Source organism: Molothrus ater, chromosome 6, assembly GCF_012460135.2.
Source record: "Molothrus ater isolate BHLD 08-10-18 breed brown headed cowbird chromosome 6, BPBGC_Mater_1.1, whole genome shotgun sequence".
Classification (NCBI taxonomy): domain Eukaryota; kingdom Metazoa; phylum Chordata; class Aves; order Passeriformes; family Icteridae; genus Molothrus; species Molothrus ater.
In genome coordinates, this window is record NC_050483.2 from 44,973,818 (window position 1) to 44,986,491 (window position 12,674).

Here is a 12,674-nt window from a genome sequence, read left to right on the forward strand (position 1 = left end):
AACTCAAACATTTTTATAGGCTTTAAAGTCTTACAAGGAGCCTTGCATTCAATTCCATTTTATTTTGATCATGAGTGCTTTGTTTCATATGTTATCTTCCTTCTCAGACATTTTATTCCACCTCAAAAATTGCTAATGTCACTAAGACCAAGAATAACTAGGGCTACTTAAAACTTGCATTAAGCTTTAATCAGTCAAGAAACTTGTGTCTAAAATTGCCATCTCTTAAACTCCTTTTCTTATGAGGTGTGATTAGAACACATTGTTTAGAATGAAATTACTACATCTGCAGTAAAGTGAACAGAAATTCTTTTCCCGTAACTTTCACCGAGGTAGAAAGAACCTCCTAATATTTTCTAATCCATGGTATTAATGTATAATGCACTGGGTACTTACTGAAGAGTTTGTTGCCTTACAGTTGTCAGGTGTCTTAGCCCTTCACAGATGAAGGGCTATGTCCTTATCTATCAGACATAGCAAGATTATCAAGTTTCATAACACAATGAAGATTCTCCAGAAATCCTTCCATAGTTCTGAACAAACTGAAAAGAGAAAACTTGGGAGAGAAACATGGTTTGCCCAAACAAAGCAACCAAGCTCAAGGGGATGCTAAATAGCAGGAAAACTCTGAACACAATATAGTTTAGAAAGGAGGAAAATTATCCAGGTAGGGAGAGGCCTGCTGGTTTGACCTCAGTACTCTTCAAGGATATGTTTTAAAGAAAGCAAAAATAAAGGACTTGCAGAAGTAATCACTAAATGTAATAAAACCCATAGAACCTGAGAGGTTTTTAGATGCACTTACCTAAAAGGGAGACAAAGATGTTTTCTTGATAGGTAAACTACAAGGATTGACGTTATTAGTGATGATCCTGGAAAACCAATCCTGAAAAACTTTTAATACTATCATAGTATATTCTGTAAAATAGCTAGTTGTGCAAATTATGGGGTGTGGGAATTACAGAAACTGAAAGGTATTGCCAATATATATTATAATTTGAAGAGTACTTACTAATACTGCAGATTTGTGTGGTACAAATTAGAAAACAATTGGTATTAGCAGCATTAAGTGCAGAGGCATGCCTTGGATGAGAAAGAAGAACTGTCGTTATGAAAAGCAGATGACACAGGAAGAATGAGACACAGGAATATTAAATGAGCATGGAAAGTTTAGAAAATAAAATTTATTTCAACCAGGTTGAAATTTCTAGCACAGATCTTACTAGAACATATGAAGGAAAACATGGACTGGGGGAATGGGAATGCTAACTTCTGAAAAGTGAACAGAAGAGCATGAGACTAATTCCACCTGAGACTAATACACAACATTAACTGCATATAGACTGATCAGGAATATAAAGGTTTTGTATTCCTCTATGGAACTGAATTTTTGAGCAAACTTTTAAAGAGGGCTGCAAGAAGAAATACATGCAACTTTCAAGACAGAGATTAAACAGCTTATGGAAGAGACTTACATGATGATGTCTTTTATTAAATAAACCATTATAACACAAAAGACTTTCCATCCTAATTGTGTTTTTCTTTCTTTCTGTATTGTAAAACTGATATGCTTACTCAGACTAAATTCAACTTCTTCTAGTCTTATGTGGAATTGCTAGACTCCACTACAGATATTAATCTTTAATATTAAAAATAACAGGCCCTACTGGCTTCTGTGACATTATCTTAGGGATAAATATTATTCTGTGTTAAGGTCTCATCCATATAATGTAATCTGCAGTTCTGATATTTATTATTCAAAGGGTAGATGTAATTTCTGTTCCTATTGATCATAAGCATAGTGCAAAAAGGCATGTATCAAAAATGCAGACAAATGCACTAACTCTAAATGCTTCCATTTTTACTACCAACTATGAATTAAGGTGATTTGGACTGCAACCTACTGAGACACCCAAATTGCTCTACACAAGGTCACACGTGTCACTGACAAAGCTATAAATAGACCCTGAGCATCCTGGCCCTTGGGCCTGTGAAACATCCATCAAACTGAAGCTCCTTTCTTTTCTGATACATTTAACATGTTAATGGACAGAGGGGGCAAAAAAGGGTGTATATCAAATTTTAAACCAGTACATTTCAGGTTCTGTCTGAATCGGAACACTGAAATTCCTGAAATTTTATGATGTCAGTAAAAACATGTAAGTTTAGTGTGTAGTAGATGTTTCCTTGGAAGATAACTTTTAGATGAAAGGGAGTCTAAAGAATATAACAAAAAGTACTTACAGTAATTCTTCCAAAGATTTTTTCCTAAGTATTAATGAAATTATTCCACAGAAAAATTACTCAAACTATTTCATTGCAATACTTAAACTCCACACACTGCATTTTGATTCTGGCCATTTTCTTGGCTATTTTCTTGCTTTTTTTCACACATAATTAGAAGAGGTTAATATGACCAAAATTGCTATTACTTATGAAACTTCACATGCCAGCTATTTTCCCAACCTGTTTCCTTCATCTTCCAGTTTGTATAAACACACAGGATTTAATGAAGTTAATGTGTAAATACTACAGTACCTTTTTAAGGATAAATAATACCCCCACAGTCTTCTGAGCAGGAATTTAAGTCCATCTCTAGTAAAACTGTTTTTCACGCTCATGCAGATACTGAAAATGTATCAAAGGGCTTTGCAAAATCATAGTATATCTGCGTCTCCTTTTGTAGAAAATTCTAAAGATACCCTTGAGAATTTCTCTTTTTGACCTTGACAAAGCTGGAAGAACTTTCTTTAGCACAAAGGATCCCATTTATTCAAGAATGTGCATGGACTAATACGTTGCCATGTAAGCCTGAGCATGCTGTAGCAGAAAGTGGAGGGGCCACACAAAATGCCATAATGCCATCCTTCTGTCTGCCTGAGATGGGCTAGATAGACATAGATGATCCATCCAGCCTAAGCAGGAATAGCTTCCCTGAATTTACTGGAGTTATATATTAGACATATATATATGTCTAATCTGGGTCATAAGATTCTCATCTTCATCAAAATATTTTTTTTAAAAATCATCCTGTTTCTTGTTAATTAGTATGAGTAAGAATTTTATGTATTACAGTAGGTAAATCAGTTAGATAATACAGAAGTTCTTATGATCTAGACATAAGACATAACAGAGTTATCACATAAAGCCCATAAAGGGCTTTTTTCCCTTTAAAATTCCATTAGTTATTCCAGTCTACATTCTTTAATACCTAACAGTTCAATTAAACTAATGAGAAAAGAATGGCCCTCAGCAGTCAGCCCTACTAAAGGACAGCTTTTCACCTAGAAGCCTTCCATCTGCAAACTTGCATGGGAACAGCAGACAAACAGAAAATGACACAATATAAGGAGAAATATAAGCAGATCCTGAGTCACCCAGCTACTAGATATTACATTACAGCTGAGAATAATATCTCATACAATTTATACAGGTTTCTTCCTTGACACATCTAAAAATAGACTTGTATGATAGTATAGATGCATTATAAAACTCTGTATAGATCTAAAGAGAAAGAATAGTTGTATAGTGCACATCTGCACAACAGCTTCCTGAAGGGGTTTTTGTAGCACTTATTCTATAAATGCTGCAGGGGAGACTTTTCATTCTAAGCTGATAAATTTTATGGAAGTTTAATACGGTGTTCATAGAAAATTTATAACATTATATATTCCTATGGTGCCCTCTTATTTTAGGCTAGCTCCCTTATTGCATTCTAAGTCACAAGGTATTAAAAACTATAGTTTTTAAGATATGGATCATCTCCTCTGAAGTTTTTTTGCATCATCTTTCCCACTGGAGCCCTAGCTTTGCAACAATCTATGACTACTGCTGCCACATACAGACAACAACAGAACAACTAAATGCATTGCCATGAAGAAAGCAAAGGAGTCTGCAGCCCTGCCAAAACACATAACTCTCCATCATTTAGAAAGCTGCAATGATATTTCAAGACTGTACATGATTTTAAATAAATTACAGAACCACATTACCAAAGAACATGCAGCAAACACAAGGCAGAAAAGAACCTACCATTCCTCCTAGAAAAGTAATTCTTTAAAAAAATCCAAAACAAACCAAAACAAGCAAACAACATATTTCAGTAGTCATTAAATCCTTTTTTCCCCTCATACCAGCTGTCTGAAAGCTACTTCAGTTGTTTCAACACAAGAATTTCCTAAGTAGGTAGCAAAAGAAAACTGCTCAGCCAGTCTGTTTAAATGCATTTAGAAGGTACCATGTCCTCTAATCTTTCAGGTAAATGTTTTTATTTCCACATAGTTGTAGGGGAACAGACTTCAAGGTTGATGGCCTGAATGTGCCAGGTGGGAATTGCTGCAACTCAGTGACAGCCCTCTGAGAGCTGCAATGAGGGATTTGGAACACTGACACACAGAGCCACAGGCAGGTGACAATCTGCACTGAGATAGGGCACTTATGCCAAATAAATACTCAAGTACAGCCAGGAGACTTATTTCCATGATCAAGTACATATTGTGATGAATTTAGGACTGTTCTAGAATACTCTGTGAATAGAGTGTGGGGATCTGGTTGTTGGGCTGTTTCCTGCCTGCATATGTATGCTCACTTGACTGCTGTAAGGAAAAGCAAGCATAAAAATTGATGGCTTGAAAGAGGAGGACTCTACAAAGAACTGCAGATTAATTTACCAGGGTGCATGCAAACTATTTTTCCAAGAGAGCCAAATCCTACAAAAGCAAAGTTGTGATATTATGAACAGATCTCTGTCCCAAGTAAGCAGGTAACTGTTTGAGGTCCTGCCAGACACACCATCTTTTTCAGAGGAATGGAAACGTGTCTGAGCTAAGCATGCAAAAGTGGACATCTTATGGGGCATTTCCTTTTTTTTGGACATAATTATCTCTGTGTTGGTTTGTTGCTGAATATATGAACTGTATATTTTTACAGCAGTTAGGTGTCTACACTGGGTGATACAGAGGGCAGAAGTAATAGAAAAGAAGGCAATTGTTCCCTAAGTCCATGCCAGGGTGGGGACAGATGCCCACCTACACTTGCAAATGTGATTCTCATATTCCTGGTGATTTCCTTCCCTCCCAGTGAAGGCACATTTTAAAACCATGTTCTGTTGTAATGCATCCTAAGGAAAAGGGGAAAATTCCTGCAGCTGACAGACAACAACAGTGATTACCATGTTTCCTGTTTTCAGATTGGGAAAGGACAAATCTTATAGGTTTTGACATGTTACTCTTTAACAATGGTAAGATCTCTGCAGTGATCTGTGTAACTTATTTTTTTACTTTTTTGAGCAGACCAAAATCCAGAACTGATTGCATTTTTGTTAAGGCTTTTTTGCTGTTGTTGTTGTTGTTTAATGCATGTGATGGGACTTAATGTGCACACCATTATAAAATTGCATTACTTTTTAATTACATTCAAAATATATATACTCTCACAGACCAAAGGAGGCCAAAAGCCACCTCAGGCCCATAAGTGAGACCAATTAGAAATACACAAAGCTTTGGGATGTGTTGCTACTGGTGGTCAAAAATTTCAGAGCAGTTTAACTCTATGATGCTGTGACTGCTGACTAAAAGGGAACAAATGGAAATCTCTACATTCCCTCAGCGTTGCCTAGAAACCAGGGGAATATTTCTAAAAATGCCTACTTACATTTATGTGTTTTAATTATCTATGTGGTGGAAAAAAGCATAGGAGCAATAAGGAAGAGACTATGAGAAATCTGCCATAGGGGTTTGTACAGAACAGCCTAACACTGTATGTTGAGTACTACAAACTGAGTAATTGGGAAACTGATATTCAGAAAAAGAAACAAACAAAAAAGTCTTTAAAAAGTCTAGAAAGAACTATAAAGAGGTTTATTTTTTGGGTATTTTTTGTTTTGTTTTTGAAAAAGCAGAGACAAGTGTTTTCTGTGTCATGATCTCTGTAGTAGAGAGTATTACAGCCAACCACATAGAGATGAGAATCTTGTACACTTACTTTTATTCTCTCCAGTATCTTCAGGTATCTGAAATGGAAACTGTTTAAAGACTAACTCTGCCTTTAAAATCTACAGATTTAACAATCTGAATTGGATCAAAGTATAAACCAGAGGCTCTGAAACACAAGAACACTGGTAAATAATTTCCTGAAGCCCTTTCCCCAAATCTTGAATTTCTCACACAATCTGCTTCGGAGAAAAAAACGGCAAAACTAAACAAAATAAAACAAAACAAAAAATAAAACAACAAAAAAAATGAAAAAAAGCTAACAAACAAACAAAACCCACACACAAACTCTTGGATTATGTTTTTTTTGTTTTGTAGATTTTTCCTGGTAGATATTTTCCAAGACATTGACCTCAAATCCAAGAGACATAAAGCAAAATGACAAAATGCTATACAATTATTTTGATTTGACAAGAAGGTAAGGTGCTTGTGACCTTATGGTTGACAGTAGTTGAAATGCCACAGCAACTGATGCTTTTATATAAAAAGCAGTCAGAAAGACAGAGGGCCACCAGAAGATGGAGTATCAGTGAGTTTCCAAGGCATATATTTCTTCCCTGACCTCTCCCAGACAAATTTGACACCAACTACATTTAAGGATGATTTAACAGAAAACCAACTGCCAAAATGATAACTACAACATGAATCACAGAAACTAAGACTACATCAAAGGAGTACTTCATAATTGGTATACCTAAAATTAAAAGGGACTTCACAACATTCAATAGTCAGAATACTACTGAAGAGTTTTTTGAAGTATTTGGTAGAGTCTACACAAAGTACTGGGGAAGATAAACTATTGATTTCATCCAGCATGTATGCTTGTGTGACCAAGTGGGAGCATTGACTGAGGCAGAAATAAGGAAGAAAAGTTGTTTTCAAATAACATCCCCTTGATTTTGCTATGATTTTGAGCTACATTCAAACGAATTTTTCTAGCATGTAAGGAAGTGTAGCAAATAATATAAAACACTGTATTTAGCCTATAATTAATACTCATTTCTAGATAGTGAAGGGGAATGTCCCTCCATCTGGGACAATGTGATTTTGTGATGTGTTAGGCCGTGGAACGGACTGCAGTACTCCTGGCCAGTCAGTGAGAAAAATCTTCACACAAGAAGCACAAAAACCCTCAGAGATTTCCCCGATCAGTGTGGTGGTGTTTGCAGGGGTCCCAGGATGAGAGAAGAGACGAGGATCTGACTCCATGTTTCAGAAGGCTTGATTTATTATTTTATGATATTTATTATATTAAAACTATACTAGAAGAGTAGAAGAAAGAATTTCATCAGAAGGCTAGCTAAGAATAGAAAAGGAATGATAACAAAGGCTTGTGACTGACTGAGACAGTCCGGACAGCTGGACTGTGATTGGCCATTAATTAGAAACAACCACATGAGATCAATCACAGATGCACCTGTTGCATTCTACAGCAGCAGATAACCATTGTTTACATTTTGTTCCTGAGGCCTCTGAGCTTCTCAGGAGAAAAAAATCCGAAGGAAAGGATTTTTCATTAAACATGTTTGTGACAGATTAGAGAAAATAGCAACCTGTCAGACAAACTGTAAATATCACCCTATTGCTTCTTCACAAAGTTCAAATCTAGCACATCGGCACGCACACATTAATCAGTGATAGGATCAAAAGCTGCTTTTTCAAAAGGTTATTTTGTGGTTCATTTTTAAGGTGCAGTTCGTTTTCAGACATTGAGATTAATTTCTTCAGTGTAACGCACTGGCAACGCTCTAGGCTCTCGTTTTGTCACTCGTTCCCTCAAATATCAGCAGATTGCCCTAAATTTCTCCCGGGCATTCATTACTCTTCAACTTCCCGTCAAGTTACAAGGAAAAGGCTTAGGTCATGAGGGCCCGTTACGGACGGGGACAGCACCTCCCCGCCTGCAGCGCGTTTCGGGCCCGAGGCCCCGCGGCCCCGCCCCGGCCCGGCCCAGGGCCCCGTGCCGCCCGCCGCGCGCCCGCCGCCATGGCAACGCCGAGCAGGCCCCGGCGAGCCCCGCCCGCCCGCGCCGCGGGACGAACCGCCGCAGCCGCCGAGCCCGGCCGGCGCCGCCCCCTCGGGCCCGGCCGGGAGCATGGGGCTGAGGATGCATGGCGGCAGCAGGCGGAGCCAAGGTGCGGGGGGCTCGGTGGCGGCTGCGGGAGGAGCGGGGAGCGCTGGCCGCGGTCGGGCGGCGGCTGCAGCCCGGGGGACGCGTTGCCTTCCGGCCTCCTCCGTCCCTGCCGGCCGTGGGGGTGCGGGGCGCGGCTCGTCTCGCCCAGGGGCTGGGGGCAGGCGGCGCCTCCGCCTTCCCCGCTGGCGTGTGTGAACGGGCAGGAGCCGGCAAGGAGCCCGCGGGGGTTCACGGAGCTCGGGGGCCGCCCGAGCAGCGGGGCTCGGGGGGATCGCGCCTCGCTCCTGCCCTCGCGGCCGCCCCGAGCGGTGCCGGCCCGGCCGTGCCGCGCGGGGAGCCGGCGGGGCGGCGGGGGAAGGAGCCGAGTGCCGCGGCTCTGGAAGGGAACGCGTACGGCCCGGGACCGGCTGTGATCCTCCGAGAGTCGGGGCCTGGAACTGGGCGTCCTGCGGCCGTCACCGCACGGTGCCTCCTTACAGGACCGGCATCGAGTGCTGCTGGGGCAGCGCTTCAAGCTGCCGGGATTTCTGTGCCAGCTTCTTTTCTTAGTCAACTTTCGTCTTCTGCAAAGCTGTTATTCATGGGTTATAATGGATTGTACCCTGTGTGCACAACATCCCACGGCGTTTAGCTGTAGATCAAAGTATTTTGGTTTGGTGGGATTTTAATGCAAGTGTAGTTAAAAAATAAAAGACTCAGAAATTTTAAAGGTCTTATAAAGTGGTTCCTTACTCACATTTAGCCATCCGTGGGCTGCTTTGGTACCCTGTTCCTATGAATAATCCTAGGGGCACTTGTCATTCATGATAAAAAAAGATGCAAACATGCGAAAATGCTTGCATGAGCCAACTGTGGCTTTTGGAAAATACCTAAAATATTTTCAGGTATAAACTTGATTACATGCATAATGTAAAACAAGGGTAGGAGTTATTCAGTGCTGCATTGTAATGTCAAGATCATACATCGCAGCATAAAATCAGAGCCATTTGAATAACCTTAGGCTGTTGTGTTGCATCTCAGTGTCAGTTCCAATCTTTGGAGATAGTGAGAGATGCCACTTCAGAAGATGTCTGATATCAAAGTACAGTTTGAACATAAATTCTAATACTATATGGGAATATGAAATTCAGAGCAAAAACTAGTATCTTGTACACCCAATTTTTATGCTTTCTTATGTAGTGTGAAGGAAGTTTGATGACAAATACGTCCTTTTTCTGACTACTCTTATGTTTGTCAGAATACTTTATAGACAATCAGAAAGCATGCCAATTGTTGACCATAAAAAGGGAATAAGTAGGAGTCAAGATCTAAATTTCATTCAGGTTGCCGCAAGCTTTACTTGAATGACTTCTGTTTAGCAAAAAAAGTTCAAAAGTAGGGAAGAATTACTGTGTGTCTGTTAAATTGGGGAGCCATTGCTAGTCTGCACAGGAGGTTACAATGGAGACAGAATTGTGTGGCCGAGCAGTCCAGTGTGGGGGTTCTCAGGCTCCTTACAGAGAGCAAGGATTAGCACAGGCAGAGAGACTAATACGCTGAGCTGAGCTGGAAATCTCTGTGCCTGAACAAATTTGGCAGAACAGCCACTGGATTGCTTGCAGTTCATGAAAGGAGGAGAACACATCATATTTATGGTTTCTCAGAAGAGCTGTATCTAAAATGTTAATACAGAGAAAGTAGGATACACTATTCCATGTCCTGGTTGTATGCCATTCAAAGTTTCTTGTTCAGTCTTAGCCTCATCATTTTAAAGAAAAAAACAAAATTTAGCACTTGTTTGCATCAGTCCTTGTTTTGTCTAGTGAGAATACTGAGAAAATATATATAAATTTAATATATCAGAGTATATAGGATTTTCCTGTAGGTCTTGTCAAAGTTCAAATAAGGCTGAGATTTTTTTTACCCTCCTAGAAACACCAAAGAATTAATCTGCTATATTTTTCCCTAATTCCAGGTATAAACCTTGAAGTTATTTACTGTTGTATTTTCAGGAGCCAGTTAATATACTCACAGATTTGTAGTATGACCTCAAATAATCTGAATACTGTAATTTTAAACCAGCTTTGTTGCTTAAATCCAGTCATCTGCTTTGGGCTGTTTAATGCCCATAGCTGTTCAGGTATGTGTTCAGGGACAGCAGTACCTGACAGCATCGTGCACTTACTGTCAATCAATGACACACATTGGGCCACTTTTATCTTACAGCGTAAAGTGGGGGTGAGTGGAGGACTCATCCTTACTGCTGCATGGAGGCTGCTGGTAGGTTTAGGCAATTTGCACAGGCTTCCAGAATTTTAAAACAAAATTTAAATGCTTCACATGTTTATAGACAACATCATCTTATTTCAAATTTTCCTGCATTGTAGGAAGTCCTTGCATTAATCTGACTAGAGCTGAAAGGGTGTTTAATTGAATTTACTAACTTATTTGTTTGGAAGCACCAGTTTTTAGAAGCTGAAATTTTCTTTGGCCAACAAGAAAGATGGAAAATTATCTAGTTATGTCTTCAAAGAAGGAAGGACATTTACAAGTTTTATTTGAATCATAATAATTTTAACTGAAATTGGGAAGTGTTATTCAGTGTTCTTAACTTTTTATCAAATTTACTGTAATTTACCAAACTAAAACCTTCACTCAATAAATTATAAATTGTGATTGGGTGAAGAGTCTGATACCCACCTCATCACAGCCTCCTTCCAGGTAGTTGTAGCAAACTGACGTAAATTCATTTTCTTTTGCCTGCACTCCATATCACAAAAGGTGCTACTGACACACACAGCTGTTTGTTTCTGCTTTTGGAGTATGAATAGAGCAATAGTTTACATCCAGAATGTCCCTTGCTGAAGCCTATAGCTAGAAAAATTTTAACAATTATTTTTCCAGAGTTATGTAATCAGATATGACTCAAGGCTACTGTATTATTTCATTAAGTTCCTTAAATTTTTTAGAGGAGGGCTTGACTCTTGAAACTGAAATACAATTTTGGTAGCAGGGTTTTAATTAATGCAGAATACTGTAAGATTATTAATTCTAAAGGTCTGAGAGACCTAACTGTTAGGCATTGAGAGTATATGTAAAGAAGAGCTTTCGTGTAATCCAGCATAGTAAGTGTATAAATAGCACCCATCTAATTAATGGCTTAGGAGGTTATGTATAGTGCTGATCAGGGGGTGTATAATTTTTATCATATTTTGCCTGTGACACAAATGATCCCATGCAAAATTCAGATGGAAAATTGGGGACTTTATTTCAAAATTGGAGTCGTGTGATTTCCTGGGTCTCTATTCTTTGAGTTTGCTTTAGAAGTTTGGATAATAATGACTATCCTTTCTGCTGGTGAATTCTTAAATGTGATTATTTTAAAGATGGCTTCACATATGAGACTTTATACTCCCAAGATTGATAAGAGTTTTGTTTTCAGTGAAACCAGAAAAGGGTCCAAGAGGCTTTTGTTTCACTTGGATGAACAGGAAAGAAAATATGAGAAATGTGATTATGACATGCTTGTTTTGCCTCACTGTAACTTTCAAATAAAATGGAGCAGTATCTGCATTCAGTAAGTGGCTAAATCTAAAGCCATGTTTGAAGGCCTCTCATGATTGCATAGGTGTTGCAGAAAAGTAGTGGAGACTTGCCATGTTTGCCCCTGTGTCCTTCACCTAGAGAAGGAGTCTGTGAGTGAGTCACTGCTCTCTGCTGGCCTTTTTGTCTATCCAGTTCTGCAGCTGTTTGCCAGCTTCACCCATCAGTGAGTAAGAACTAGGAGCATTAGTATTACCCAGTGGCTGGTAGGAGAAAACCCAACAAATTAATACACATTTTGTAGAGAAACTCATTCTGTTCTCTGTTCATTCCCAGATATGTAAGTAGAGGGTAAGAACTAGGCAGCCAAGGATAAGCAACCAGAGAAGCTTAAACTAGATGAGCAGTTGTAGTTTCTTTAGCACCTGGTCAGCCACAGCTGAGCAAGTAGGGAGTGTTTGAGGGGAGGAATGGCCACAGGTAAGGAAGAGGCAGCAAACTGGGGATATTGGAAGGAGTTTAGGGGGGATGGTACAAAGATGTAAGCTACATGAATAGGAGACCTGGCCTCATTAGTAGTACTAATAGAATATGGGGGTGTTTTGAGTATATTGTGCTAATGTGAAGGGAAAACAGTTAAAAATAGAAAAAATGAGTTTCTTATTTAAATAAAGTTTAAATCCAGTGTGGATTTTCATAACTAGGTTAATCTTTTAATGTACTCTGAGCTATCATCTTTCCTCTGTGTATTTCTGTGTTGTATTCGTTTATACAAAAATTTCTGTAGCATAAAGAATGGATACTCTGGTTTGAAAATTCTCCTAGTTCTCTACCTCAAAAGGTAAGGAACATGTATTTCAGGTTATAATTCAGTTCTTTCAAGTATGACCTTGTCAGACATATTGGATAAGATGCTTAAACGAGTTTCCATCACTGCTTGAAGTCATTTCGGATTTCACAGAGATTATTTAAACCAGTTTTGTTCTTTCCTCAGCACGTGTACAGCATTAGTGTTGTGTACTGTTAGT

General features: G+C 39.1%; 1 protein-coding gene across 2 annotated transcripts in view; it reads left to right on the top strand.

Moving 5' to 3' along the window:
- The first annotated feature begins 8,036 nt into the window (after window positions 1-8,036).
- Window positions 8,037-12,674, top strand: part of SPATA7 (spermatogenesis associated 7) — a 33,643-nt gene continuing 29,005 nt past the window's right edge. For both annotated transcript variants that reach the window (XM_036384711.2, XM_036384712.2), the window contains exon 1: window positions 8,037-8,125. In XM_036384711.2, the coding sequence (XP_036240604.1) occupies window positions 8,086-8,125 (40 nt within the window). In that variant the 5' untranslated portion in view covers window positions 8,037-8,085. The remainder of the gene's footprint in view (window positions 8,126-12,674) is intronic.